The sequence below is a fragment of the Tinamus guttatus genome, unplaced genomic scaffold, assembly GCF_059628265.1.
Source record: "Tinamus guttatus ecotype Peru unplaced genomic scaffold, ASM5962826v1 Tinamus_guttatus_pri_ptg000027l, whole genome shotgun sequence".
In the NCBI taxonomy this organism is placed as follows: domain Eukaryota; kingdom Metazoa; phylum Chordata; class Aves; order Tinamiformes; family Tinamidae; genus Tinamus; species Tinamus guttatus.
This window is the reverse complement of record NW_028288561.1, coordinates 2,941,052-2,967,569: the sequence shown is the minus strand read 5'-3', so window position 1 is coordinate 2,967,569 and position 26,518 is coordinate 2,941,052. Positions and strand designations below refer to the sequence as shown.

Sequence of the window (26,518 nt, the reverse complement as noted above, 5' to 3'; positions counted from 1 at the left end):
TACACATACAGAAGTAGTAAGATTGGCCTCCAGAAAGAGGCCAATTATATATATACACACACAAATAGAGAGGAATATATAAAATATACAAATAGCCACCTCTTTCTCAATACTGGTTAAAATGAACATATTCTTATTTTCATGTAACTGCTTCTTTCCACCTAGATGTTTACCTGAAACTAGACCATACCACTTTGAAGGCTTTCCTTGTATTGCCTGCTAAAAAAGCATTTCAGAGCACTTTTCACCTCTGGTGAACTTGCTTATGACTTTTTTTTAAAAACAATAAACTCCACAGAGCTACATATAGAATTGGATATCTGTTTGTCAGGGTCCATGCTATATTTTTGTATCATACAGGAGACTGTATGGAAGTGGCTCCAAACAGATGCACTTTAAATAGGACCTTAATTTAAAAATCATTAAAATAGGAGGCTTAGCTGTGGCGTCACAAGATTAAGTCTTTGGTAGCAATGCTCACTTAAAGCATTAATACTCAAACCTACAATTTTCCTGCCCCACTATCAAGGTACTCCATGCTACTAGAAAAAGGAGTGTTTCTGTATCCACGTAGTTAGCTATACTGCAGACTTGCTCAGGGCTAGGCAGATGAGTTCCCAGACCCATTTCAAAATGCAGCTGTGTCAATAGCTGCACTCAGATACTGAGGGGGTGGCACACCACAAAAACCAGCATCAGGTGGCACAAGAGGTAAGGACAGGCCAATATTTCTGCCAAGCATTTTGCATCTGGATATGTAACCCACAGTCTAGTTAGCAGTTCATGTATATAATTCAGGTAGTTTCAAGCTAACTGTACTCATTGCAGCGAGTTTGGTACACCCAGAAGGAAGTTTGAGTAAATTCACAAGTGGCTTGCACTGAACACCAAGCTATGATCAGAGCAATAGCTGTGACAAACTGTCTCATATGAAACTCACAGCATAATAATCACTGTGTCATATGAAACTCACATCAATAAGCCAAACCGAAGTTAATGCTTCCTTGCATATGCACAAACAGCAGCCACAACTTTGAATGAACTACTAACATTCCCTTCAACATGTGGGTCTTCAGCTTGAAGTTAAAAATATCTGTGCATACAAAATTAGAGGTCCACAACAGGGCCAGACTCACCCATCCTTTATGTCCAAGATATTCAGGTAAAGAGGGCTCCACACACAGATTTGCCATACTTGCTGTCAAGAAAAAGAAAAAGCGTGATTTAACAAGAGGGTTGCCAAGTACATTATTTTCTCATTAATATAAAATATTTGCCTAAAGCATAAATAATAAGTCCTGCGATAAAATAACCACAAAATAACCATAACGCCTTATGCAGCAGCAAAGAGCATGTATTACCAGAGCCTCCAAAAAACAGAATAAATTGTATCTTAAAATGTTTACCTTGAAATATAAGCAAAGCTTGAATATAGACTTACCAAAACCTAATGCTGCCAGACTAGAGCCAGCTCTGAAAAGATCATTTCATTATTACCACCTTAGCCATCAAAAAGCACACACACAGACTTTGCAGTGGTTATTTCCCTGCTTGACCTAAAATTCTTGCAAGTAAAATTATTTTGCACAATTATAGATATTATGAGCTCCAAGGAGCATAGTGCCATCCAGTGGCAAGATCATCTTTTGCAGCTATGGCTTTCTAAAGAATTTCCACCTCTGCTTGCTTCTATCACAGCATATTAACCTTATATGAGTTCTGGAGAAAAAAAGACAAAGCCACATGCACAGGTTGAAAAATCAGCAAAATGTGTGTGCCTGCACATGCACAAGGCACTCCCTCCACACATGCAGTTCATCACAATCACTGATGACAAACCTCAGACAAGATAAACAGTATGTATTATAGAAACTAGATAAATATTGCTCCTTTCCTCTTCACACACAATTCTGGCAGATCATTTCTTAAGACCAGTTTAGTATAAACTTCTGCTCCCTTCCAAAAAACCTCTCTTTTAAGAGGGGCAGCAAGCAAAGTTTTTGGTATCCTGGTTGTAGTAGAAGGATTCGAATCCTAGAACCATTGTTTCAAAAATCTAAAGAATAAGCCTGACAACAAATCTAGCAGCTAGTCTTGAAGAACCCAGAAGTCAAAATAGGGTGTTTGAGCCAGTCAGATATTTCCTCACCATACAACAGAATTGGCATATTCAAACTTTCCCCATCAAACTGCTTCGAGCCACACAGAATGGAGAGAGGGTGTAAAATACAAGTTGGAGTCTGGACAAGCACCTTCATTTTTATGCAGTGGAATTAAGCAATGGGATCCAATCCCTTTTTTTGGCTTTGCATTTTCTTTGCCAGTGCCAAATTCTAATGGACAACCTACCAGTTAAATGCTTTGAATCAGAAAATATTGGGATCAGGAAGGAGCATGCCTCAGGTTATCCAGGTTGTATTATTTGTGGGGAAAAATGCCTTCATTCCTAATGCACAGAAAGAATTGTCCTGAGATAATAAAATATTTTCAACAAACAATCTATATTATTCTAAGAATCTATGTCACCAATAATGACTTTAATCTCTTCTGCCATTTTCCTGCAACACTTTGAAGATTTTGCAACATTTAGTATTTTGTAAGTTAGATCTTAAGTTTCATATAGGCTGTTAGGAAATGTTTTGCTACTCTGGGACATGGGGTAAAAGCAATTTGCAGACTAAATATCTATTAAATGGCTGCATAGATCAGTAGGGCACAGGTCTAACCACAGCAGCCTCTTTCTTTTCAGCCTATATTATAGACCACAATTGTATTTAAGGCCTTCTACTAGGATATGCACTCAGAAGTATGAAGCCTGGAGAGCCAAAAATCAGCTTTGGGGTGAACATGCATTACCCTCTTTGAATCCAACTGAAATTACAAGTCCCTAAAGCAGAGATAACCCTCTATACACTGCAAGTCAGGACCAGAAATATTAACACAGACTCTCTCATGAAATCCCCAATTCCTTCATTCCTACTACCCATTTTATTTCATCTCTACCATCACAAGATAATGTTTTAAGGAAACTTTTTAAAAACTGAACTAGCTCCTGTCAAGGAGGAAAGGGTTCAGAAGTCCCTGGAGAAGTCTTCAAAACAAACCAAGCTAAGCAAGAGTCCATTTTACAAGTTAAAGCATTTGTCTAAAGTGTTTTGCCAGGGGAAAAGAACATGTTTCACAGTGAAGAGTGGAACAAAACAGTGAAAAATATTTAATTACTTCCAACTCTCCATAACCTTCCATTGCTTACAGAAGCATTTTCAAGAATATAGTATGAATGAAGGAAAACAGAACTTAAAGTATTACTTGATTACCAGGTCAAGGATTGTCTCTGCTGTCCTGTAGAGCCTAACCTACAAAGACAAAGCCTGAGACTCTAAAAGGTTTTTTTTTTTTGTAAAAAATCATTTCACATTATGCTTATATTATGAAATAATATAAGCACAAAGTATAAGCAAAACAATGATTCCTCTAGCCCTTGTCATAACTACTCTTTCCTGCTCCAAAACATGCAGCAGTACTGCAGCCTCCTTGGCACATTGCTCTTTCCCTTCCATGCCACCCCTTCTTCCCTCCCTTCCTCCAGGACACTGGTACATGGAGGAGAGAATGCATCTACTGAGATTCTAAATCACAGCTCCACTCTGCAGAATATCCTGGGCAATACAGGATACCAAAACCTAGGTATCATTACAGAATCAATACTAAAAATGGCCCATTTAAGAGGAGGAAGACACTGATTTCACTACATGAGTAATTCCCCTCCTATACAATAAGCTACAACAGTATTTCCAAAAGAGGTGTCAACTGAGTAAACAATTCCTATAGGAGTATATCATAGTAACCACTGAAAAATAGTGACACCAAGTGGTTACTTTTAAGTGTGCATATTTTTTATTGCAAGTACTTTTACCTCTCAGCAGCCTTTTATCAGAGATTATGTTTAGGACCAGGTTAAATTACTAAGATTTGAGAAGTCATAAAAATCATGCAACAGATTAGGTAGCAGGCAGCTACTGAGCTTTATGCCAGTGTAGGATCATGTTATGACATTGTAAAGATATCCCCCTGAAACTCTAGATTAGGTTCTATGATCCATAGTTACAAATGCCCAGATACCCTAGATGACAGATTTACCAGAAAGGAACAGCATTATTAGATACAACCATGACCCCCTTGTTGTGAAGACAGATGTCCAAGCATATATGGCACATTAACCAGTAGATGGCACCATCCAAAATATTAATACTTGATCGCAACATCATGTTGTAATTAACCATATTCCTTAGAAAAAGGATTCATCCAGTTTAGATTAACTTGACATTTGAAATGCATTTTGCCATTTGCTTCCTACCCTCATTTTAAGTCTGCAGCTTCTCTGCTTTCCAGTACAACTTATTTCCTACCTCAATTTAGCCCTCTGATGTAAAGCTGTCCCCATTCTGGTCATGCTCCCTATTAGGCCATGCCCATGAAGGCCCTGCAAACCACTAAATCTCTTGTACATTGGCCTCCTTTCTCAGTCATTCCTGAACACGCTGCCTCTGCCTGCACGGAGTGACACCCAGGACAGGCCCCAAGGCAGCTGCTCTCCCAAGGCCCTTGTTCCCTGCTCCGCTGCAGCACAACTGCAGTAACTCTGCAGCGTTGAGGGCTTGTGGCCATCTCCCATCCTGCCAGTCACTAAGTGCCCTGCTTGCATGCAAGGATGGTCAATATTTACATATGACTAGTTGCAGTGTTCTGGTGTACACTGACAACCTGAAATTTACTTCCTAACACTCTTGCTGTAATCCCCAAATCCCCAGTTTTTCTCTTCTCTAGCACCAAGTTCAACCTCTAGAGTATCTTCTATTTTCCTTAAGGGACAAGGTCAAGTGAACCGCATCCTGGAGCCCATCCACACACTGGAGCTCATGGGAGGCCTCGCACAGGCTCCACCACCACTTTCAAGTGCTCCACAGGGGAGCTGCCCCGGATTAAAAGTTGCCATGCAGTCTCCCAAGAAGATTCAACACAAAGCCATGATTAACAAGCCTCTCTCCCCCCTAATTCTCCATCCTAAACCATCTCCCCTAAACATCTACATTTAATATTTAAACCTCTCTTTCTCTAATTATGAGAAGAAAAAAAAAAAAAAAAAACACAGAAGTGAAAACCAAGATCTGGAATTATTTTCCTAGAGCACTGCAAACCCAAGGTGGATACACACAAATTACTCAGCATAAATATATAACCTTAACATAACCTTAAATCCCTTAATTCATTTTATCCTCATGTTCTTATCCCTTGATCAGAAAGAGCTGTTAAAAACAGGAAATAATTATTTTAAGCATCCTTGCTTCTAAATGCAAAAGAAATTAGTCACTGTAGAAATAGAAATTCAACCTGCTTCCTGGTCTTTCAGGAAGAACAAAACTCTACGCAGCCCCCAAAAGACTTCCACATTACTAAAAATTTCACTGTTCATTGAGCCAGATGGCTTAGGATCCTGTATCCTTCCCCCCACTCCCCCCCAAGTTGGAAGCCACAGAAAAATATCACCAGCAAAAATTCCAGAAGAAAAACATCTCTGCCCTCCTTGCTCTATCAGTTGAGCTGCATAGTTCTCCAAGAATTGATCACTAGCAAGCTATGCCAACACTTCTGGGGCATTTTGACTACAAATTATTTCTCTTCTCTCTGATGCAATTTTTTGTAACAGCTTATTTCAGCCTCCCCTTCCCTCTATCTGTTTGTTCTTTTATCTTGGCAAAGGACAAAGACAAGCATCAGGAAAGCCAGATGTAAGAAGAAAAAAAAAATCCTCTTGATTTGAGAGGATACAGAGGATGTAGGGTTACAAGTCAGACTACAGCTCTACATCCTGGCATTGCCACTGTCTGAGTCACAAATGTCAAGTCATTTCATGACATGTTTTTTTAATCTTTTACAGAACAGAATTCTCTCATTAGGTGTCTAGGCAGTACCTGGGATAGTACAGAACCTCAGCTAGATTATGAAGTTTCTTAGTCAGTCTAAAATACTCTAAAATTCTTTCCTAAACTGTTAGCTTGCACAAAACTATCCATATTCCAACAGAATCACATAAAACTTTTTTTTTTTTTGAGTCTAAAACCCAGACATGTTTTCCACACCTACCTTCTTGCCTTCCTTGAGATGTCTGTCCTCAAGAATATCCTCAGAGCAGCAGGATATCACCACCTAGAGAAGAAGCTACACCTGAGAAACACCCTTTGACCATTACATCCTTGTTTAGCTCTCTTATACCCTGCAATGTGGCACACCTGGGTTCAATTCCTGCCCAACCTGAGAGAAGTGAGCCCTTCCCAGGCCAGCTGTGCTCTCACTACCAGGCCACAGGGTCTGGAGTGGAGGTCTATCATCCTCCCTTACTAAAGCTAAACTGTTTTGCTCAGACTAAATATTCAGCATCTAGTGGACCAGAATTTCACTCTCCTTCCTGATGAGCTAAAGACTTAGGCCGTAGTAATTTCCTCCTTAACCTATATTCATTATGACTATTTCTCTCTTTCTATGAAAAGCGTAATCTGGCTAGAGCATCTCAGCACAGAAGGTGGCTCAGATCGGTGAATACATTATTCTCTGAAGTCCTGACTTCGAAGTCTAACCCTCTCTGTGAACTAAAGCAATTTTTAATAGTTTCATTGTTCTGCTAATGTATTTTTATACTTGAGGTCAGGTTGCTTCATATTATTTTGTGGGTAGTTACACCCCAGTCTGTATCAGGGGGTATAGAAAAATTGCTAAAAGCACCTACAAACAGTACAAAGAAATGGATGAGGTCAAGAGCTCTCTCCCCCTCAACAGGTGGAATTCCAGAACTTGCTACTCATAAAATGCACCTGATGTTTCCCTAAGATACCTCATAGGCCCTTTACAAGCTATCAAAGAACTGTTGTTTGCTATTTAACATAAACAAGTATCTAACTGTAGTGGCCAATCATTTTTCAGTGTACCAGCTTTTTACCTATTCATGTAATTGTATGTACTCTTGTATCGGTACATAAAATATGAACCCATAATTCAGTAGCATATGCAATTAGCCATATTGTTCTGAAATTAATCCAAATGTGTATCTTCATTGCAAATTATTACTTCTTTTATATACCTTTCTGCACATAATAGTCAATGAATATTTATAATGCAATTTACTCCCCCCCCGCCCAAAAAATCCCAATTATTACAGAAAAAAACCTTCTTTGAACCAAATCAATACCTTTTAGAAAGTCACTGGTCACTCATCACACTATGTTGAACATTTGTGTAGAAATGTGAGGTGCACTGGCAGTTTCTCTGGATTACTCTGTGACATCTGTAGCTGAACATCAATTTGTTCAGGGGAATATATGAGTTTTTGTCATCCGAGACAACTCTATGACAACAGCAGACACTTAGCAAAATATATTGTCAGTGAACCATTGGGTGAAGAATTTGTAGCATTTTTATTTGTTATGCCCATTCAGGTGATATAAGCATAAAACACTAGGTTATCTGTTTTTATAAAATGGGCATAAGGCAAGTTGGACATGTCATGTCCAGTTAAAATCTGCCATGGACATAAGAGAAATTCCTGGCTTTGGAGACAAAGTGCGCTCTGGCATTATATGTGGGATAACTGGCTCCATACATTTGGGACGAGATTTCTTAAAACTTGGGAAGAAATAGGTTGTGTCTCCGCCGTGGGAGCTCCTCCTGCAGCGGCTCTGCTGGTGGTGAACGCAGGCCGGGAGCTCCTTGGGTGGCAGCAGGCAGCTCCCCGGCTCCGACACGAGGCTCTGAGGACAAGCGAGCGCCAACATCCCGCTGCGATTCCGAGGTCGCTCCTTCCTCCGGAGGGAAGGGCACGGGACGGCCGACACCGGCGTCTCCCTCCCCACACGGCCTCAGACTGAAAAATAAATTCTGCATCTTCGGCTGCAGTGTGGAAGACGAGGACCCGCTGTCCCCTCGCTGAGGTAACCCCTGCGCACACGCGTCCGTGCGCTGCCGGACCCGGCTGGCATAACCTGTGGGCAAGGGTTTTCCTTGCAGTCCCTTCCTCAGGAATCAGGCAGCTGCAGGATTTTTATTATTATTATTACTATTATTTACTTCTTGTCCCTCCTGCTGCAGCTGAGGAGCTCGCAAACACGACTCAAGCACCTCCCCAAGGCGCGGGAACGGGAAGGCGCCAGCCTGGGACCAGGAGCGATGCAACTAACGGCTCTGCCTTCCCGGGAGAGCCGGGGCTGCTCCCCGGGCCCCGCGGCCGCTGGCGGAGCTGCCGGGGCCGCCTCTGCGGCGGCGGCTCGGGGGGAAGCGGCCGCCGCGGCCCCGCCACAGAGCGACCGTTGGCGCCGCGCGCCCCCCGCAGGCGCCGCGGCCGCCCCGGACGTCGCGTGGCCGCGCGGGCTGCGTAGTTCCGGCGGGCGCGGGGAGGGGACGTGCAGAGCGGGCGGGCGCCGCAGCAGCGAGAGCCGGAGCTGCCGGAGGAGCCGCGGGCGGCGGCGGCGGCGGGCAGGGGCCGGGGCGCGGCGGCGCCGCCACCATGGAGATCGAGCGGGAGTTCCAGCGGCTCGACCAGGCCGCCAGCTGGGCCGCCATCTACCAGGTGAGGGCAGCGGCCGGGCCCGGCCCGCGCGGCCGGGGGGCTGCGCGCTTCGCTCGCCGGGTATCCGCCGCCTCCACGCGCCGCCCGGCTGCTCCCGGCTGCCTCTCGGGGCTCCCGCGGAGCGCAGCCCCGCGGCGCCTCGGCCCTCGCCCCGCCGCGGCCGCGGGGAGCGGCCCCTCGGGCACCCGCTCCTCGCCCGCTCCCCGGGCTCCACCGGTGCGCGGGGCCCTCTCGAAACCCTGCTAACCCGCACGGTAAATCCGCGTGCAACCTCTGCCTTGCTCTCCTGGTCCTGGGGTTTTGTTCCTCTTTTCTTTTATTTTTCTGAAAAGCCTTGCTGGGCAGCACTGCACACACCCGTCTTTCATGCGTTTTAATAACACAGATATTCCTTAAAAAATATTTTGTTATCTCTCAAATTATTTTGTTTGCCATCTTCAGCTTTTTTAGTGACAGATCAAAAAAAAAAAGCTGCAGCAAACAGGAATGCTTGTAAATAAATTTTTAAATATTACTTCAGGAATATAAGCAACAGAAATTAAGGCTTTTTTTAATAAAAATTATTTATGCTACCATTTAACTAAGATTAAGAGAAGGCAAAGAACGCGAATGGTGAGGCTGATGTGGATCAGTGAGATTGGATAGTGCTGTTGTCAAAGCCATTTGAATGCTGCTTAGGCAGGTATATTGAATATTCTAGTGAGTTTGAAGTTCATATTTTGTAAGCTAGGAGTTGGACTTTGCTTCTCTGTCACTGTGAATTTCTTTGGCAAGGGGCATTTGAGGAGGGGAAAGAAAAGAAAGTGGTGTTTTATCCAAGTGAAGTGATGAAGCTTCGGTTTCAGGATCATGGTGTGCAAGCTTTAAAAGCAGTGCCTTGCAGGATGAACGTCTCCAGTTCTTCGTCAGCTGGAGATGGAGAATGTGTGTGGGATGAGGAGTCCTCTTTTCAGAAGGCCCCTTTTTAAGTGTATCACTTCCTGCAGTCCTCCAGAACTTGCTAACTCTGTATCGGTTGAAAGTCCTGTGCACAGGGGGCTTTTACTGAACTGCCCTCGACGATTTGGTATGTTGCAGGCCCAGTGCTCAGGAAATGATTTTGAGTAATACCCTCTATAATGTATTTCTTTGAGACAGCTTCATTGCAGAAGTGAAATGTATAAGGAGCCCTAAGGTTAATGAAGAATAAGGCGCAGAATATTTTCAATGTGGGGTTATCATTCAGTGACATTTTGTTGCTCTTTACTGTAGCACAGAGTGAGGTTTTGCTGAGAGATAAAATTTACCTCAAAAAGGACTGGAGGGATTATTTTATTTTATTTTATTTTTTGATTTGCATCCAAGAACTGACAAGCACAAGAGGTAGGTTTGGGTGTTTTTTTAAAGATTGTTTGGTTATTAAGTATGTGCATCAAGTAATTCAGTTGCTTACTGCATCCTGTCAGGTGTTGACATCTTCTGCATCATATATATCTAAAAGATAAATGTACTTTATTTTAACCTGTGCTTTTGATGTCTTAGGTGTAACATTAATGTTGCAGTTTTCCTACAAATAAAGTTTTGCATGAAAAAGTGGTATAAGTGCAATAACATATGTTATCAGTGCAGTCTTGCATTGCTGAAAAAAAGTCTTCCCCCCAAATTAATCATAGCACAGGCTTCCAGTGTCTAGGTGTTTAAAAGGTAACTGCTTAATGTCCAAATGTACACCAATGTTCTGAGTGAGGCGTGACAGACTTCATTAACTGAGTCACTTCCTCTTCTTTCCTGGTTAAATCTAATGGCTAAGGATGGAGAACTGCTGTCTGTCTGCAGCAGGGAAGGAGTTATGGATCCTGCAGGGAGCAGAGCTAATTTGAGGGATGGCTACAAGGAGTTTTGTCTGGGTGCTGTGTGACTTTGAAGGGTTAAAAGTGCCCAAGCTTTTTGTTTTTGGACAAGGGGAAGCTGTGTTCCTCTGTGATAAGAGTACAGTTGTAAAAGAAAATCTTAAAATTTTAGATTTTTTTTAAAGCATAAATAATCACAGGAAAGACAAAAACATCTCAAAATGAAGAACTTCTCTTAAGTATTTGGGTATGTCAACGTGTGACAATCATGTCTTGGGCACTGGATGTTCAGTGGAACTATTTTGGTTCTGAGCTATAGCTGGTCAAAAACAGAGTAGTTTTATTATTTTTAAAACACCCAATAACCTCCTGTGTTTTCATGTAGGTTTTCTTGCCACAAGAACCATGAGACCATGTAAAGTTTGTTCAGAGGCCTGAAACATGAAAAAGCCAGTGTAGCTCTGGCCTGTGCTTGTATGGTAGAGAAATAAATTTAGAAGATAACAAATAAAGTGAGGCCTACTCCAAGTATACAAGATTCTGAAAATAACAACTCGATCAAATTTAAGTCCTCTTCTGTAAAGCAGCAGCTTTAAAGCAGAAAAATGGGCCTCTAAAGCAGAAAAATTATTAAATGTGAACTTTGCAATGTGATACTACGTTGAAGATATCAAGTCTAGAAAACAAATACTTAAGGGTAGGTGAGTGATATGTGCATGCATAAGTATCTTTAGAGGTATCAATAGGAATGAAAAGCATTTACTCCGTGAATATCGCAACAAAAAAGGAATAGCCCAAAGCTAAGAAAAGTGCAGTTTAGCCTTACTGTTAGTAGAGGGGAGAGCAAGGTAAATAGGGGGATTCTTGCCCAGAATAGCAAAGGGTCATTGAATTTTTCTTTACTCACAGTGAATTTAGTATCAGATCTTAATCGTAATTCAGTGTGCAGAAGTCTTTCAAAAATTTGGAGGTGTTTTGGTTTCCAGCTGCTCGCACATGATGATAGAATGAGATAGTATCTTAAAAACACAACCCTCAAATACAGGTGGAGTTGCTTCTTGTGTTTATATAAACTATATATGTAGGTCTTAGGAATACTAATTTAACTAATGATACTACTACACTTAATGTGCTTAGAACATGAAAGTGTCTTCTGAAATATTTGCTAATCTACCAACTTGAGATCTAGGGCAATATGGATGGGAGGCAAAATTGCAGCTCGTGGTTTTCACAGAACTTTCTATAATGACAGTCATACAATGTCTTCCTGGTGAAGATAGCAAAATTATTCAAAAATATGCACTCTCATGATCTACTTTTTACAGTAAGTAGGCGATAAAATATAAAAGGTGTGGGTATAGTTTAGATTTTCAAATGTATCTGGAAATGAGTATATTAGAAACAGAACTGCTGCTGCTGTATGTGCCCTGGAAAAATGGAATATAATTACAGTTTGCTTTGAGGCCTACAAAAGGAGTATTATAACTGTTCTCAGTCTCTTTGTTAACTTTTGAGGATATTTTGAACTAATAATTCTTTAATATTGCTTTTTAGCAAACCTCTCTAGGCTAGTAGAGCTTGAACATTGCTGCTAAATCAGTAGGCTTAAAGACTGCTACATATGAAGGTTAATGAGTTTGTCATCTTACTCAGAATATAGGGGAGGGGTAGAAAAGTATTGAGAATATTTTGGGGCATTGGCTTCCAAAGGAAAGCAGTGTAAGTCCAAGGAGCAGCAGGGTCTTGTCTGGTTTACTTGCACTCAGTGGGGCTGGAAAAGGCATGGAAGACTCTTTATGTACTTGTTATCTCCAGATAATATTTATAGAATATGCAGATAGATTTTGATGCTGAAGTAACAAACTGTAAAATGGTTGGCTCTGTAGACTTGTAATAGTGTGGTTGTGTTGTCTTATTTAAAGTAAATGAACAGGAAGTTCTAGTGTTTTGGGTTTATAAGCCTCCCTGAGAGCTCAGACTTCATGTGCTCTGCAAGCATTTGGCTTACTTTTTTGCTCTGGTGCAAATAAATTGTGGCATGAGCAGGACTACTTATAAATGCATCTTTGTGTCTGATTCTGCCAGTTCTTGCTACTTGAACATGCAGGTCTCTGCATGCATGCTTTGCTGCTGCTTAACTCGTGCTATGTTGATTCATTCAAGGCTTACTTTAATTGGCTCTGGGAATAGAAAGTTAGTTTAGAACTAAGAGTTCTAAACAGGGGGACACAGCTCAGGGTATTTCATGTTTTCCTGTGCAAAGCAGTCGCTGAATCTTGATACAGCTGCCAAAGAGAATATAAACCAAATAAGTAGCAGTTTGTGCTTGTGAGCTCTATATCCTCCCACGAAACCAGAGTTTGCTCTTGTTCACGAATGCCGGTGTGGCTTGTACTGTTGGGACTGTTCTGGGCACTCCGTTGTTACGCTGGCAGCTTTGTCACCTCCAGACAAATCCTGCTTCCTGATGACAAATGCAAGATTGTGCAAGCCCCGTCGTACCAAGCCACTGAGCTGTTTAGTTTCGCTTGTCTTTCAGACTCCAGCATCTAAGCCTCATCTAACTTGGATCCAAACCTTCTGCTAGAGTATTCCTGCAAAAAAACTACTGAAAAAGATGCTAGTGTTTCTCAGCCTTCCATTACTGTTAAGGAGATACCATTTGCTAAAAGCTAGAAACTATACAACGTGAAGATAGTGCTACTGAACTTCAGTGAGCTTTGATGGTTTTGATGTGTTCTGCCACAAGTAATCGTTTTCTCTTTCTTTCTGTATTTGCTGTAAGAAATATAGAGAAAATCTGACAGTTGTGTTGGTCACTTGTGACATGATAATACCTCCAAACAGAGAAATAACCCATTTAAGTATGGAGTGAAATGTGTTGCATTAGTGGTAAACCAAGTTTTTTTCAAATGAAAACAACTTTCTCTTTTTAATATTCTCGGTAGGTTTGAATTAACACTTTGTCCTCCGGGCAACTAAACATTAAAATGAAACCTTGTAAGACTTGCTTTGCACATGGCTTCGCTCTGTAGGTTAAGCTAGACATTCCCTAAGGCTTCGGTTTAGTTGGGACTTTCTAGGCTCTGACTTAGGCTGAGGTATCACTGCAGCTTTCTGCTCAACGCATCAGTTCTGAGGTTTCAAATCTGTCACTGCAGTTACCTAATCTATCTGGAGTTTGAAATGGGCATAATTCAGCACTTGAAATTACAAGGAATATTACTGATTACTTAAAATTTAGAATTAATGTATGAATCAGACTGGGCATTTTAATTATAAGAATGGAGGAGAAAGGAGACCCTACTGATGAAACAGAAAAAATATGGAGTGAAATCTTAAATTCCTGCCAGATCTGTAATCCAGCAGATGAGAACTGGGAGGCATTCTTGTTACCAGATCTGCCACTGAATTTGTTTTCCTTTGGCCATTTTTTTTCTTCAATTTCCTCATCTACAAAATTATAATTGTATTCAGTAATATGTTCAAGAACTTTCATTTTTTAGGCAAAATTACTTTCATCCTTTTGTTATGCAGAAGGGAAACAATCAAAAATATGCCTAGTGTATTAGTGTTCTATTATAATTAGTATCTTAATTAATTTGGGGGGGGGGGGGATGAGTACCTGTAAATGAGTTTATAGCCCTGTCAGAAAGCTGAGTTATGCTCAGCTTACAGGCACATAGCATCCTATGAGGCCTTTCTCTTGCACCAGAGGTCTGTTGTCCAGCGCGGGGAAGGATAAGATCCATATGTAGAGCGCCTGTTTTTAAAATGCAAGTAGGAGGCTTATTGAAGACAAGATTGATAAGAAATTTGAAAATTGAATCTAAATGACCAAAACCCAGCAACTTAGCAGAAGCAGGTTATCAAAGTGTTCCCAAGTACAGGATTTCTGGAATACTGATTTGGAGAAAGGTTAGTGTAGACTGAGATAAGGCAAACACTGGAGGATTGCCTAAGGTTTTGTATCTTCTCCACAGTGCTAGTTTGGAATGCTGTCTGTGTTCAGACATTTTACAGAATTATATCAACCTAAAGCTTTGCTATTTAAAAATATTAGATTATAATGTTTGTGTCTGAATCTCTATAAATATGTATACTGAATCATTGTCAGAGGAAAGCAGCTTTAGTAAGCAGTATGTGTGTATTTTTTTCCTAAAAGAAGCAATTTTATGAAAATTAAATGTAAAAGATTCTTTATAATATTCTTAAGTAGCGTGTTAAACTTGATCTGGTCTGTAAGCCTTGATGCTTACAGCACTTGCAGTTAAGGTTTGGTTTTAGTCCTTGGTCAGCTTGTCTCTTGCTGATTTGCACAAGAAACAATTTTTGTCTATCTGCCTTGTGCCGGTAGACATGCCCTTGCTGGTGTGCCCACGAGAGGCATCGCATCACGATACAGCATCCAAATGCCTTTATGTGCTCGCTTTGTAGATCATGTCGTACAGGTGCCAATTCATTTTCTAGCAAATACTGTGATTTTAGATGTGCTTTTTCTCTCACCCACGCAAAACACAGCTAAGACTTAACAGCTTGCCTGTCATAGTATACTAAGAAAAAGTGATAAAAGTGGTTCTTGGAAATTTGTGTGATGCTAATAGCGATAGCTAATCTAATTTTGAATTGTTTCTGTGTTGCTTAACTTTTAAGAGATGTTCATGGGACAACAATGAAAAAATTGATGTCTGTGTTTAGAAGGAGAATGAGATGACATAATATAAAACTTTTTGAAGTGTTTCAGCATTTTTTCTACCTGATTCTGTAGATTCTGTTCCATATGCTTTCACTTTGCGCAACAGTTTTTCCTAGAATGTGAACTCTGTGTGTGTGTGATAACTTATATTTCATATATGTACATGTGTGTATGTGTGTGTGCTCCAAAATCACATTTTTTTTTTCTCTGGTGACTTTTGCTTCTTAATTACACTCTCTAGCTGTGTCTTGACTTGTGCTTATTGGTATGATAAATGAGCTACATTTTTAAGCAGGAGACTTTTCTCTATATCACTCATTGAGCTTCATGGGTTGCTGGCCTGTTAATCTGGACATATAACTGGGCAATCCTGCTTTCTAGATGAGCAGATCTTCTGTGAAAGAAAGTGGAAGGTGGAAAATTTTCCACTGAATCCCACGTTAATCCCGGGAAGGTGTATTTTAGATTTACTGCAGAAGAATACCCTTAGTCACATTAAAGGCCTATTTCAGAGGCCTGATTGTCATTCTTAGAACCTGAAACTGGATTTCTACTTTGTGAATCAGATATCTTGTTTCCTACTGTTATTAAGCTACAGGCTTTAAAGTAGTATTTTAGTATTTTCTTTCCTTTTTTTTCCCTTTTTTTTTTTCCAACTGCAGTGTAGCGCAGGGGAAAGAAGCAGGAAGAAGCATGCTGTAAGTCTGTTCTTTTTTCATAGCAGGAACTGTGTTTTCCTTCTGTGTATGCAACTGCTGCTTGTACCACCTCGGACTGTAGTTCTGCTAGCTCTTGCTTGGCGTGGGTGCTTTGGGGACACCTAGTTAACGAACTAAAAAAGACCCTGTCAGCACTGCCAGTGCAGTGAGCAATGGCAGGGATCAATGCCACCTTCCTCGCCGAGACACTTCATTCAGTCAGATTTGAACTGTGTGCTTTTAGAAGAATGTCAAAACAGCTTCTACAGGAAAAAAAATGCAATCCTAAAGCGAGTTTTGCCCTCTGCCTGTATATGCAACTGTGCAGGAATAGGCAGTGTGGAGCTATGCAGAGCTAGCTGGAGGCAGAGGGAGGCTGACTCCTCTGCTCAGAAAATGTGCTGGAGTTTTTGTAACAAGAGCATCGCTTGTTGAAAACGCTGCTAAACAGAGTGGCTGTTCTGTCTCTGATCTTTCAGGTGCTTCTTCTCGTATCTCAAGTTCCCAGAATTTTATATTTCTTCTGTGAAGTGCTTGTTTAATCAAGCACTTGATGCTGTGAGCTACAAAAGACGCTCTTGTTTCTCGCATTCTTTATATTTATTTGGAACAAGAACAAGTGGTCTACACATAAAGAGGAATGTTCTCATAACCCTCTTCCCTTGTGCGCATTTGAATAAGAATCGTTTGTTTATATCATTTCTAATCCCACAGTAACAGGTTATAGTAGCATAAACAGCGTGACCTTTCAGTGTGATCACAGGAAGTAAAATGAGAAGTCTATTTTAAAAATGCATCTTTGATGAAGGAAGAGTTGACTTCCTTTTTCTGACGGGAAAAATAACCCATATTGGTTCAGAAGATCTTGGTTCCATTATGCTGCCGAGGGCCTGTTTGTTCCACTGCCTTCTGTGCAGCGGGTGCAGCGGTTTGAAGCAGGACCCGGGAGCTGTCTGCAGCGTGGGCTCTGCCGGCCTTGCTTAGCACTTTGTGTTCTCCTCCTGCTTTGCACAGGATAAACGAGTGTGAGATGTGGCCCGCTGGAAAGGCAGAGCTAGCGCACAAGCAAGAGGATTAATAAAAGGAATTCCTTCTGGGAAGAAGGGAGTGGTGGTGGTTGGAGCAAGGACTTGAAAAATCCGATGTAGCTCATTAAACAGACAAGTACATATGCACACATATATTTTAGAAATTCTCTGAATCTCTCTGGAAATGGAAGAATAATGGTGAGAATTTCAACCAGCAAGAGATGGGGTCAGTGGACAGCTACCCAAGTCTAGAAAATGTTCCTTTTTATTCCCTTTGTAGCTTAATGAAATTGGAAAGCAATAAGGACACTTTTTCATAAACTTCTGACAAAGGGAGATTTTCGCATTGAATTGCAGTTTGCCTGCCCAGAACTGTGAAGCGCCTGATGGCGCCTGCAGTAGGAGAACCTAAACATAAAAGTTGATTGAACTAGTGTGGTGTTTTCATTCGCAGTATTGGTATCTTCTCAGAACTGGCTCGAGGTGTCAGAGCAGACCTGCCTTTGTACTGTTTCAAAACTACCACAGCAAATATCCGAAGGACAAAATGTGCCGTGAACCAACAAACCCATCCATTTTATCCTCGCATATTACAACATGAGCACTGGCTAATTTGTGGTATACTCATTCAAAACAAACTTAGGACTTCGTGTGTGTGTGTGTTTTGTTTTGTTTTGTTTTGCCAGGGAGCCATACCGAAATTGTCAGAACAAGAAATAGGTGCTTATTAATGTTTTTCCCTTAGAGGGAAACAGCGATTGCCTTCAGTGCTTCTAAGCAGCCTCTCTAGCGAGGTCTGTGTGCCCGCTGGCAGAGAGCTCGGCCCCGACGGGGTTTGTGGCCGTGCGGGTGAGCAGAGGCCCATGCGGCGCTCACGGCACCCGGGGAACGCGCCGGCCTTCGGCATGACCCCCGGCCCCTGAAACTGGGTTGTTCCGAGGCCATCGAAACGGGTCCTGTTCTCACTGGTGCTGAAAGATTGGAACAGGAGGTTGAAAATATGCAAAATCTTTACAGCTGTTAAGTTGCTGGATTTATTAGAGAGCAGTAGTGGAGAGCTCTAATCTTACAGCAGTCTTTTTAAAGCTTGTCAAGAAGCAGACAGGGCAGAAGGACTTTATGGAAATTACTTCCAAGAAATTATTGACCAAAAAATCACAATTGGTATAAACCTTTACCATTCAGAGCCTCAGTCAGGAGCTGAGTCCGTTGTGCTCAGCTTTATGCAGTTGTATCACCATGCAGGCCTCTTCCCTGGGACTGACAGCAGGAAATGCCATATTTGCTTTTCTGTCTGCTAAATTCTCTGTGAAACTGGTGTTCTTGGGTGGTTAAACTGTTACATGCTTACTTTCTTTTAAGAGTAGTTAAATAACTTAATACTACTGCCTAGTTAGGAGGAAGCACTCAAACATTTATGAAGGCTCTTTTATTATATTCATATAATAATGAGTGCCTGATAGTTTTAAAGGAAACGGGAAATGCTCTTTAAGGTTACTTATACTAAAGCCTTCCCTAAAAAATGTTTTCTCCGTATAAAAGAGTCACTTTGCGCATTAAGTTCTGGCTTTAAACGCCTAGAGAAAATAATCAAGTCTCCTAGTGAAATGCCTTGCTGTGAGCGCTGTTTGTGTCATAGCCAGCACTCATGTGTGATCTAATAGCTGATAACCTCCGTCTGGGGATCCGGCTCGGGAGCCTTCAGCGTAACCGTCTCCTACGGGCCTGGGGGCACAAGAGGACGTGATAGGGTGAGGTTTTTTAAAGCTGTCTGGTTATTACTGCCATACTTTTTCTGTAAGCGTTGCAGATATGTGCTAAGGCTGCAAGTGGGGGGTTGAGATAGCCACCAAATTATAAAACATGTTCAATGGAGGCTGATAACCGGCTGCGGCTGACGGGAAGTGGAACGTTACGAGCAGGAGCCTGCGGAGCCGGAGGGTGCGCAGAGCCGCGCGCGGCGGTGCGGTACACGCGGCGCTGCAAGGAGGACGTCAGGAAGTCACAGGAGCTCTGCGTTTCCAGAGGGGTGCCGTAATCGCGGGGATGGAAGTTATAATAGTCACTTGGCTTTGCTGAACGGACCCATGTTCTCCGAGTGAATTAGATGTGCAATATTAGTAGGTGCATAAGGAGGCAAAATGTGCCTGCTTTCGACTTGTTTTCACTCCCAGTGTGGTTTTGTTGGCAGGGGGAAGATGAAACATTTTCTTCAGGGTGTAGCTTGTCTAGTTTTACAGTCTCTTTCACATACTGGAGTGCAGAGTGCTAATTCTTCCTGGGTTGGATTCCTGTGAAAGGTCATCTTTACTACATAACATGCCTGTTTAGAACTAACTCAATATTTTTTTTTTCCTTTTACACTCTCAGTTGTTACCAGATGAGTAAATGGCGTCCCTCATACCTGAAGGGGAAGCTCTCTCAGTTAAAGCAAGCTCCTGTAACTCACCATTTGTTTTGTCAGTGTCTCGAAGTATTGCTTTACAACTTGGAGAAGTAACAACATAGAGAATAAACTTTGATGATGTGGCTTGTTTTGGGGCTAATGGAGGAGTTGTATCATCCTGCAGGAGCTTTGTGGACCTGTTAGGCACAGAAAAGCAAACGCTAACACACAGAAAAGTTACAATAGCTACATAAGAATTGGTTTTTGATTCAAGGGTTAATATCGTCTTTCAAAAAAAAAAAAGTATTTTTTTTTCTTGCAACAACATATTACTGTGAATTAGTTGTGTAAACATTCCGTTGGTGCAACATCTTCTGTTAAAGCTCCAGGTGGTGGAGTGGTGGCCAACCTTCCTGTCCTGGAGGGCTTCATGTGAGGGCTGTGTGGTCTGTTCTGTCCCCATCGTCAACTGCCAAGTGGCCTTCAGCCCTTATGTGACCCGATGTTCATATAGTCACCTAAAGAAATGGATAAGCTATATGGGACAGGAGAAGGGGGGAAATGGCATCAGTGTTCTGACACGTCCAAGAACCTCAGTAGTGAGCTGGTCACCTCGGATTTCAAAACTGTAAACTTTAATATTAAACTAGTTTAGCTTAGTTCAGTTACCTAAACAGATATTAGCCAGTCATGTGAGAAGGCAGGAGTATCCTAATTCTGCTTTATCTAACATCTGTTTCGAGCAGTACTGTTTGTTCTCAGCAGCTTTTTGTGTGCACTGCAGTAGCTTGGCAACCTGCAGGTTGCACCATTCAGTGATTTCAGTGTGCTTATAACTGGCACTGAAATTTTCCTTTCCAAATTCGAGTAAGTCCTGTGAAGTGGGCATCTATGATTGTAACAGCAACTGGAATGTTAAATGGATCTTGACAATGAAGATGTTCATGGAAATTGGTAGTTCAGTTGGTTTCTTCAAATTTCCAAAAATCTTTGTTGAAATTAAAGGATCCTTGTAACTTCTTTCTGTGATTAGTAGTTAACCATTTACAGCTACTTGCAGCTTACAAATACAGATTTGGGGAGTATGCTGAAGGGCATCGCTGCCCCGAGCGTGACTACCCGCTGGGTACATTGCAGCAGCAAAGCTGCCTTTGGCCCTTCTCTGCAAGCAGAGGCAGGAACATGCCCTGTGCTGTCCTGGTAATTGCACATTCTCTTTAAACTTGAATCTCAATGTGCTACAAATGGTACAAAGCTTTTGCTAATAGTATGACGAGTGTTTTGGCAGAATTAATTGTTCTTGCTAACGTTTGGCAGAATTCGCAGTGAAGCCTTCCTATAGCAGATTAGCACTTGCTGTGGCTGCTTTTTGGAATTCTTAGGCCCTAATCTGTAGGGAAGAAACAGGATACAGGAGGGAAAACCACTTTGACTACAGAGTCGGTACCTTCTTAGTAAGTGGTTCATAATTTTGAAAGAACAGCGTTTCCTGATATTAAGCAAATTCTAGTAACACTGTTGATTTGAAAATTGCACCTTGAGCTGGTCAATAAAACCGTGTTGCAGTGTAAACATCTTCGAGGAAATGATGTTTGCCACTAAATAAAATCTAGATGTATTTTTAATAGGTGGTGTGGAGTTTATAACTTCCTATTTAACAATTCCTGCCACTTCCTTTCTTGTATGTTCTAGTGCTTCCTCTACATGCAAGTTCATAATTTTTGAGAGTCTTGATGGAGTTAGTAGGGAGCTGGTGATCTGGCTCTGACCTGGTCCATAGTGTTCTGCATACAGAAGTAATGCTGACATGGCCAGAATGTGTGCTGCATTTGGTAATGGCAAGACTTTATTCAATTAACTGCTGCAAATTAATTAAAAATTATACTTAGCTTTGAGAGTACTGGAGAACCAAATATCTTCTGAGAAATGACATCTCTTTGATATGAAAGCAATAATTTAGCTTTAAACACACACTGTCATTTCTTAAATGTTTCAAGATATTGAAAAAGGATTGAATCCTTTCTCTTTCATGTTCAATATTTACTGGTATTGCCTAGCCTGCCTAATGCAGATTTAATGCTCTTCTGAATGTTCCAGAGAACATTGCCTTTACCTTATCAAATAAGAAAAAATATATAAATTAAACATTACAGAAAAATCACAGTGATAAGGCTCTGAAATCTGAATAATCTGTTGCTGCTGCATTTGATATGGTAACAGTACTGTGCAGTGAAGGATAATTCAGTGGGTTTCTGAGAGGAAAATAACCTTTAGAACTGCTATAATATGCAAACTAATTGGAGGTTACAATGAGCCCAGCTGTCTCTGCCAAGCTGACTAAGCTAGGAATTCAAATCACTATTTTTAGCTAGTTTATAATGACTCCAGTTCTTAATGATACTCATGTTATTACCTTAAAAAAATACATTAATGTGCATTTATCCCATTGATAAACTGGGTACAACCAAAAATTTTAGTCCAACCCATTTGTCACTTTTCTGCTCAGAACAGTGGGCAAAACTGCTCAGAACAGACAAAACACTCGAGAGGGGCTGGGCTGGGCTGGAACCAACGCTCTGACTTGTAGAGTTCCAGCTGGAAGTTCCCTCGGGGGAAGAGGGATGTTACCTGGCACAAAGGATTGTTGTTTTCTCTGCCTTGTTTACAAGGAGTTACTTTGTGTAGAACATTTACAATTCTGGGAGGAATTGTCAAGACTAACTTCAGATTATCTTCCAAACTATTTTTTTTGCTAATAATCTTTATCTGCTACTTTGTACAAAGATTATTGATAAGCAGAAGTGTTCCTCATAGTATGTGTGTACTGAGTAGATGCTTCATGTGCATGTATTACATGTTAAAGTTAAATTGATTTTTTTAAAGTCTAATATATGCCCAGCTGTTGTTTAAAATATCTTTAACTGCCTGTATTTTACAAAAGAATTTACAACTAGCTTAATTTGAGATAAGAACTCAATTTAAAACTTGATTCTTTAATTCTTGTTTGCTTCTACTGATGTCGATATTTTACTGTTACATGAGCTTCTAAGTTAAATTAGGTAAGATCTGAGTTTAGTTTTTGTCAGTGCTAGATGCAGAAAACAATTGTCGAAAACAAATCATGTTTTCATATGCATTAAAGCAGTTCTCTCTTTTTTTCATGATATCAAGAGAATCACAGACCAGCTCCAAACAATAAAAATTCAACAAACCCTAGAAGATAGTTCTGATTCTTGAGTACTAATTCTTCTGCTTCTGGTTTTACGTATTTGTGGAAAATAGGCCACTGAAAACTAACCTGGATTTGCTTTTAATAAAGGATGCTCATGATTTCCAGGCCTGCCAATCCTGGCTCTGGAGGGCGGCCACTTCCAGTAGCAATTTCTTCTGTGGTGCTAATGCTGGAGGAGGGGAGCTGGAGTAAATATTTTTTCCCTTGTCCCTAGGGGCCAGGGAAGACAAAAGCATTCCTACAAGAGCCCCCAAAATTGCACCGAGGAATATCCTCCCCGCTCAAAAGAGAAGAATATAACTTGTTCCAAAACAGCTGTCATCCAAAGAGTGCTGCACTGTAGTAGTTGGATTCCTAAAATGGTAGTGAGCAAGGCTGACTCTTAAGTTAGAAACCTCATGAGTTAGAGCCTCGTGGATGAAAAACAATCTGTTGTGTGTGAAAAGCAGCCCGTTTGGAGAGGACGAGCAGCATCTGCAACAGCAACCGAGACCGTCCCCCGTCCGCAGGGAGAGACTCCCTGGGTTGGAGCGTTTGGGCTCCAGGGAGCAGGCCCGCTGTGACAGGGGCTGTTCAGAAGAGACAACGTAGATGGAAATCGCTGCTGTAGCTGAAAGATTCTTCTCTTTCCCACCAAAACCCTCTACTGTTTTAGCCATCCAAGTCTGATATAAACGTTTTGTTTGGATGCAGTGCCAAGAACAACAAAAATTTGACATTATGTCATCCAAAGAACAATAGCAGTGATGTGAAAAGTGTATGATGTTTTCTGTTGTAAGTCTTAAATATAAATTAGCTTTAAGTCTCTAATGAACTTGAAGAGGGTTCTGTGCTTGTGTATTCCTGCACACAGCTTATCTTTTCCCTTTACCTGCAAATTTGAATACTGTGTTAACAGCATAAGCAAAGATGAATTGGTGATGAGGCTTGGGGCATGTGAAGCCCCTTACTTTTCATATTAGTTCTTGCATTGAGTGTCGTTTCTAAAAGGTATTGTCAAGTGCCAAACAAGTTGGCAAATTCCTAAAGGATTTGATAAATAAATGTTAAAACAACTTCAGAGCTCTTTGAAAGCTCCCTTTTCTGTAGGGATATATTGTACTTTAAGGCCTCTTCAGAATTAAAATTTCTTCTCTCTGAGACTAGCTAGTTTTTGCTTTTGATCAAAATGTCACTGTATAGTCATCTCTAACTCCGTGTACTTTCAAATATTCACTCAGGGCACCAACCAGACCTTCAGAAGTCATCTTATTCCCTATTTTCAGGTCATATTTGTAAGTACCATCTTTGATCTTTTGTGGAGCCATCATTGCTAGTAACTGGATCACCACTTGCAGTGTCGGTTGTGCACTGTTCAAGAGCTGGAGATACACAGTTTTCTTATTTTATCTTTTTTTTTAGCCTCATCATCCAGCTGCAACAGAAAGTATTCCTGTAAAAGAAACTGACAGCTGAAAAGGATGTGTTCCCCGTTGCTGCATCTGTAGTTTAAAGTCCTTGTGATTTTGTTCAGTGTATCAGATGCCCTTCTGGGAATTGCTCCGTGTGTGTGTGAAACTCTCAGAAACACAAACTCTGTATTTCTTATCTTTACCGCTAGGACACTGTTTAGCAAAACAGCTCTTCTTCCTCTGACTTAACTGTTAGCCTTGCCTTGAGGGTTAGGACTATGCAGTTCTTGGCAAACACATTTTTTTTTCTTCTACTGAATTCAGTAGATTTGCAGTAAGCGGCAATTTTACCTCCTTCCTCTAATGATTTCTAACTGTGATACGTTCTAAACAATCAGCTCACATGTGATATCTTAATCTGAAAATTTTGGTAATTATCTTCCAGTTTTTCTCCTTGTCCATCCTGTAACTTTAAAATGATTTTTTCAGTTATTGGGCTTGTATTGAGTATATATCATAGCAGATGGGGAGTACTCAGCTTGGCTGGGCTTTATTAATGGGATGCATGTCCTGGGATATCAGTCAGTAAGGTGGAGGTCTTCAACTCGCGTCAGCTCTGAAGGGAGTAAAGATCATAGAATCATAGAATCATAGAATCCTTAAGGTTGGAAGGGACCTCTAGAGATGACACTGTGGTAGTTCTGAAATTCTGGAAGTTTAATCTGCTTTAAAAAAAGACCAAGTGTTGAATTCTTTTAATAAGAATATGTTCTAATACTTGGAATTTTATTCAGTTTCTCTTAAATACTAGTTTGCAGCAACATGATTGTAGTGTTTGCCTGTTAAATAGTTAAAACTGCTCTGCTGTTTGTTTGGCTTTTAGTCAATATACTTTCCAGGAAAAGGTGAAAGGACACAAATACCACAGACAAGTTTCATTTGTAGTTTGGTGAATATGAAGTGCTCTTCTAATGTAACATGAAGTCTCTTAACACTTAATGAAGCCTTAGTAGAAAGATCTAAACTTCAGCTCCTGAAATATGTAGGGCTGCTTCCTTCTGAATTTGGTGTGTGGTAACAATCATCAAGACCACAGAGCTCGTTCTGTGCTTGGATGCTCCAGCTCCTTTAGTAATTGTAATAGTTTGCTTTTATTCATTAGCTGGGGATGTTAATAGTCTCTCCAAGTGATGGAGAGGGCTTGAGGCAATGACAGTAGCTCAAATATTACTTTAAATAACTGTCTGAAAGCCTGTCTTTAGGAGGAAGTTTATATTGTGCTATGTTGGCACAATACCTGGTATCATAGGAGCCTCTCAAATTCTGTGGTAACAGTGGAAATAGAAATGCCAGATACTGCATTTTTTTTCCTGGCAATGTGCTGGCATGCCTGTGTAAATAGAGGAGTAAGACACGTTCAGAACCAAAGGTCATGGAACAGACCTATACATTGGGATCAAAAAATGACAGATAAGAAAAGAGAATGCCCAAAGTCCTGGCTGGTTTTTAGCTGACCAGACATCAAGTGTGTTGTGCGACGAGGGTGCCAGGGGTGGTAGTGACGGGTGCAGGTCTGGTTGCAATATGCTGCTTGGATCCAAAACACGTCCTCTTTGCCTTTCACATGCCAGCCCAAGCTTAAATTCTGAAACAAAAAATGAGTTTCAGGTCTATTATGTGTCATTTCTTAAATATATGAGTAAGAGAAAGCCAGCAACCGTAGCTTTGTGAAGAAAGACATGTCTTAAAAATTCTCCAGAAAAAGAGAAGGATGCCCTTTGTTGTATTTATCAACATCAAGGAGGCAGTTTGCCAGAGGAGACACCAGGAATAGGGGGAGAAGACAACTTTGAGCTGCCTTTGGATCGTCCTACAGGCAGGATCCAGTAATGGCTTTAATTGCTTTGTGCCCTAGTCGTGGAGTTGAGAGCAAATGGGAGTTTGTAGCGTGTTCCTGGTGAATGGAGAGGCTGCACGGTCCGGTGTCGTTACCTGGATCAAACCCCCTGGGCAGCCTGTGCGAAGGGGGAGGATGCTCATTTGTGAGGCTGAGCTATGTGCCCCTGCTCATTTACAGGAACCTTCTTCTTCTGCAAAATTTTAAACGTACAGGTTTCACTGTGCTGAAATCAATTTACAGGAAGTCAGGCTGGAGTGATTCACTTTCTGCTTATTGATTTCTGCCCCAAGTGAAACTTCGGGTATTAACAGAGTATGGGTGATTGTTAGACATCATTTCAAATGACTGAAAATAAAGCCTTTTATTATTATTATTATTATTATTATTATTATTATTATTATTATTATTATTATAGTTGTTCTAAAGTTAATTCTTATTCAGATTTAAATCTTATCCAGGGTAATTCCTTTAATGCTCATCAAGTCTGCAGGTAGTTTGTGTTTATAAAAGTGAGACAGGTAAAACTCTAAAATATTAGTGACTAATGACCGAAAATTGAGCATTGTGCCTATGCTAAGTCCAAGTGGTGAACAACAGGCAGCTTGAAATTCACCTTTTTTAATGTTCTTTTTTTTTTTTTTTTCCTGTGAGCTCTTTTATACTAAGATCAAATAGTCATTATGCAAGGACTTAGAGACGTATTAAAGTCTTGCTTTCTTAATACTGTTTGAGGTTATTTAC

The 26,518-nt window shown here is 41.0% G+C and overlaps 1 protein-coding gene across 1 annotated transcript in view; it reads left to right on the top strand.

Moving 5' to 3' along the window:
- The first annotated feature begins 8,524 nt into the window (after positions 1-8,524).
- PTPN1 (protein tyrosine phosphatase non-receptor type 1) overlaps positions 8,525-26,518 on the top strand; it is a 33,957-nt gene continuing 15,963 nt past the window's right edge. Inside the window, exon 1 of the mRNA XM_088528513.1 lies at positions 8,525-8,617. Coding sequence (XP_088384639.1) covers positions 8,555-8,617 — 63 coding nt within the window. The 5' untranslated portion in view covers positions 8,525-8,554. The remainder of the gene's footprint in view (positions 8,618-26,518) is intronic.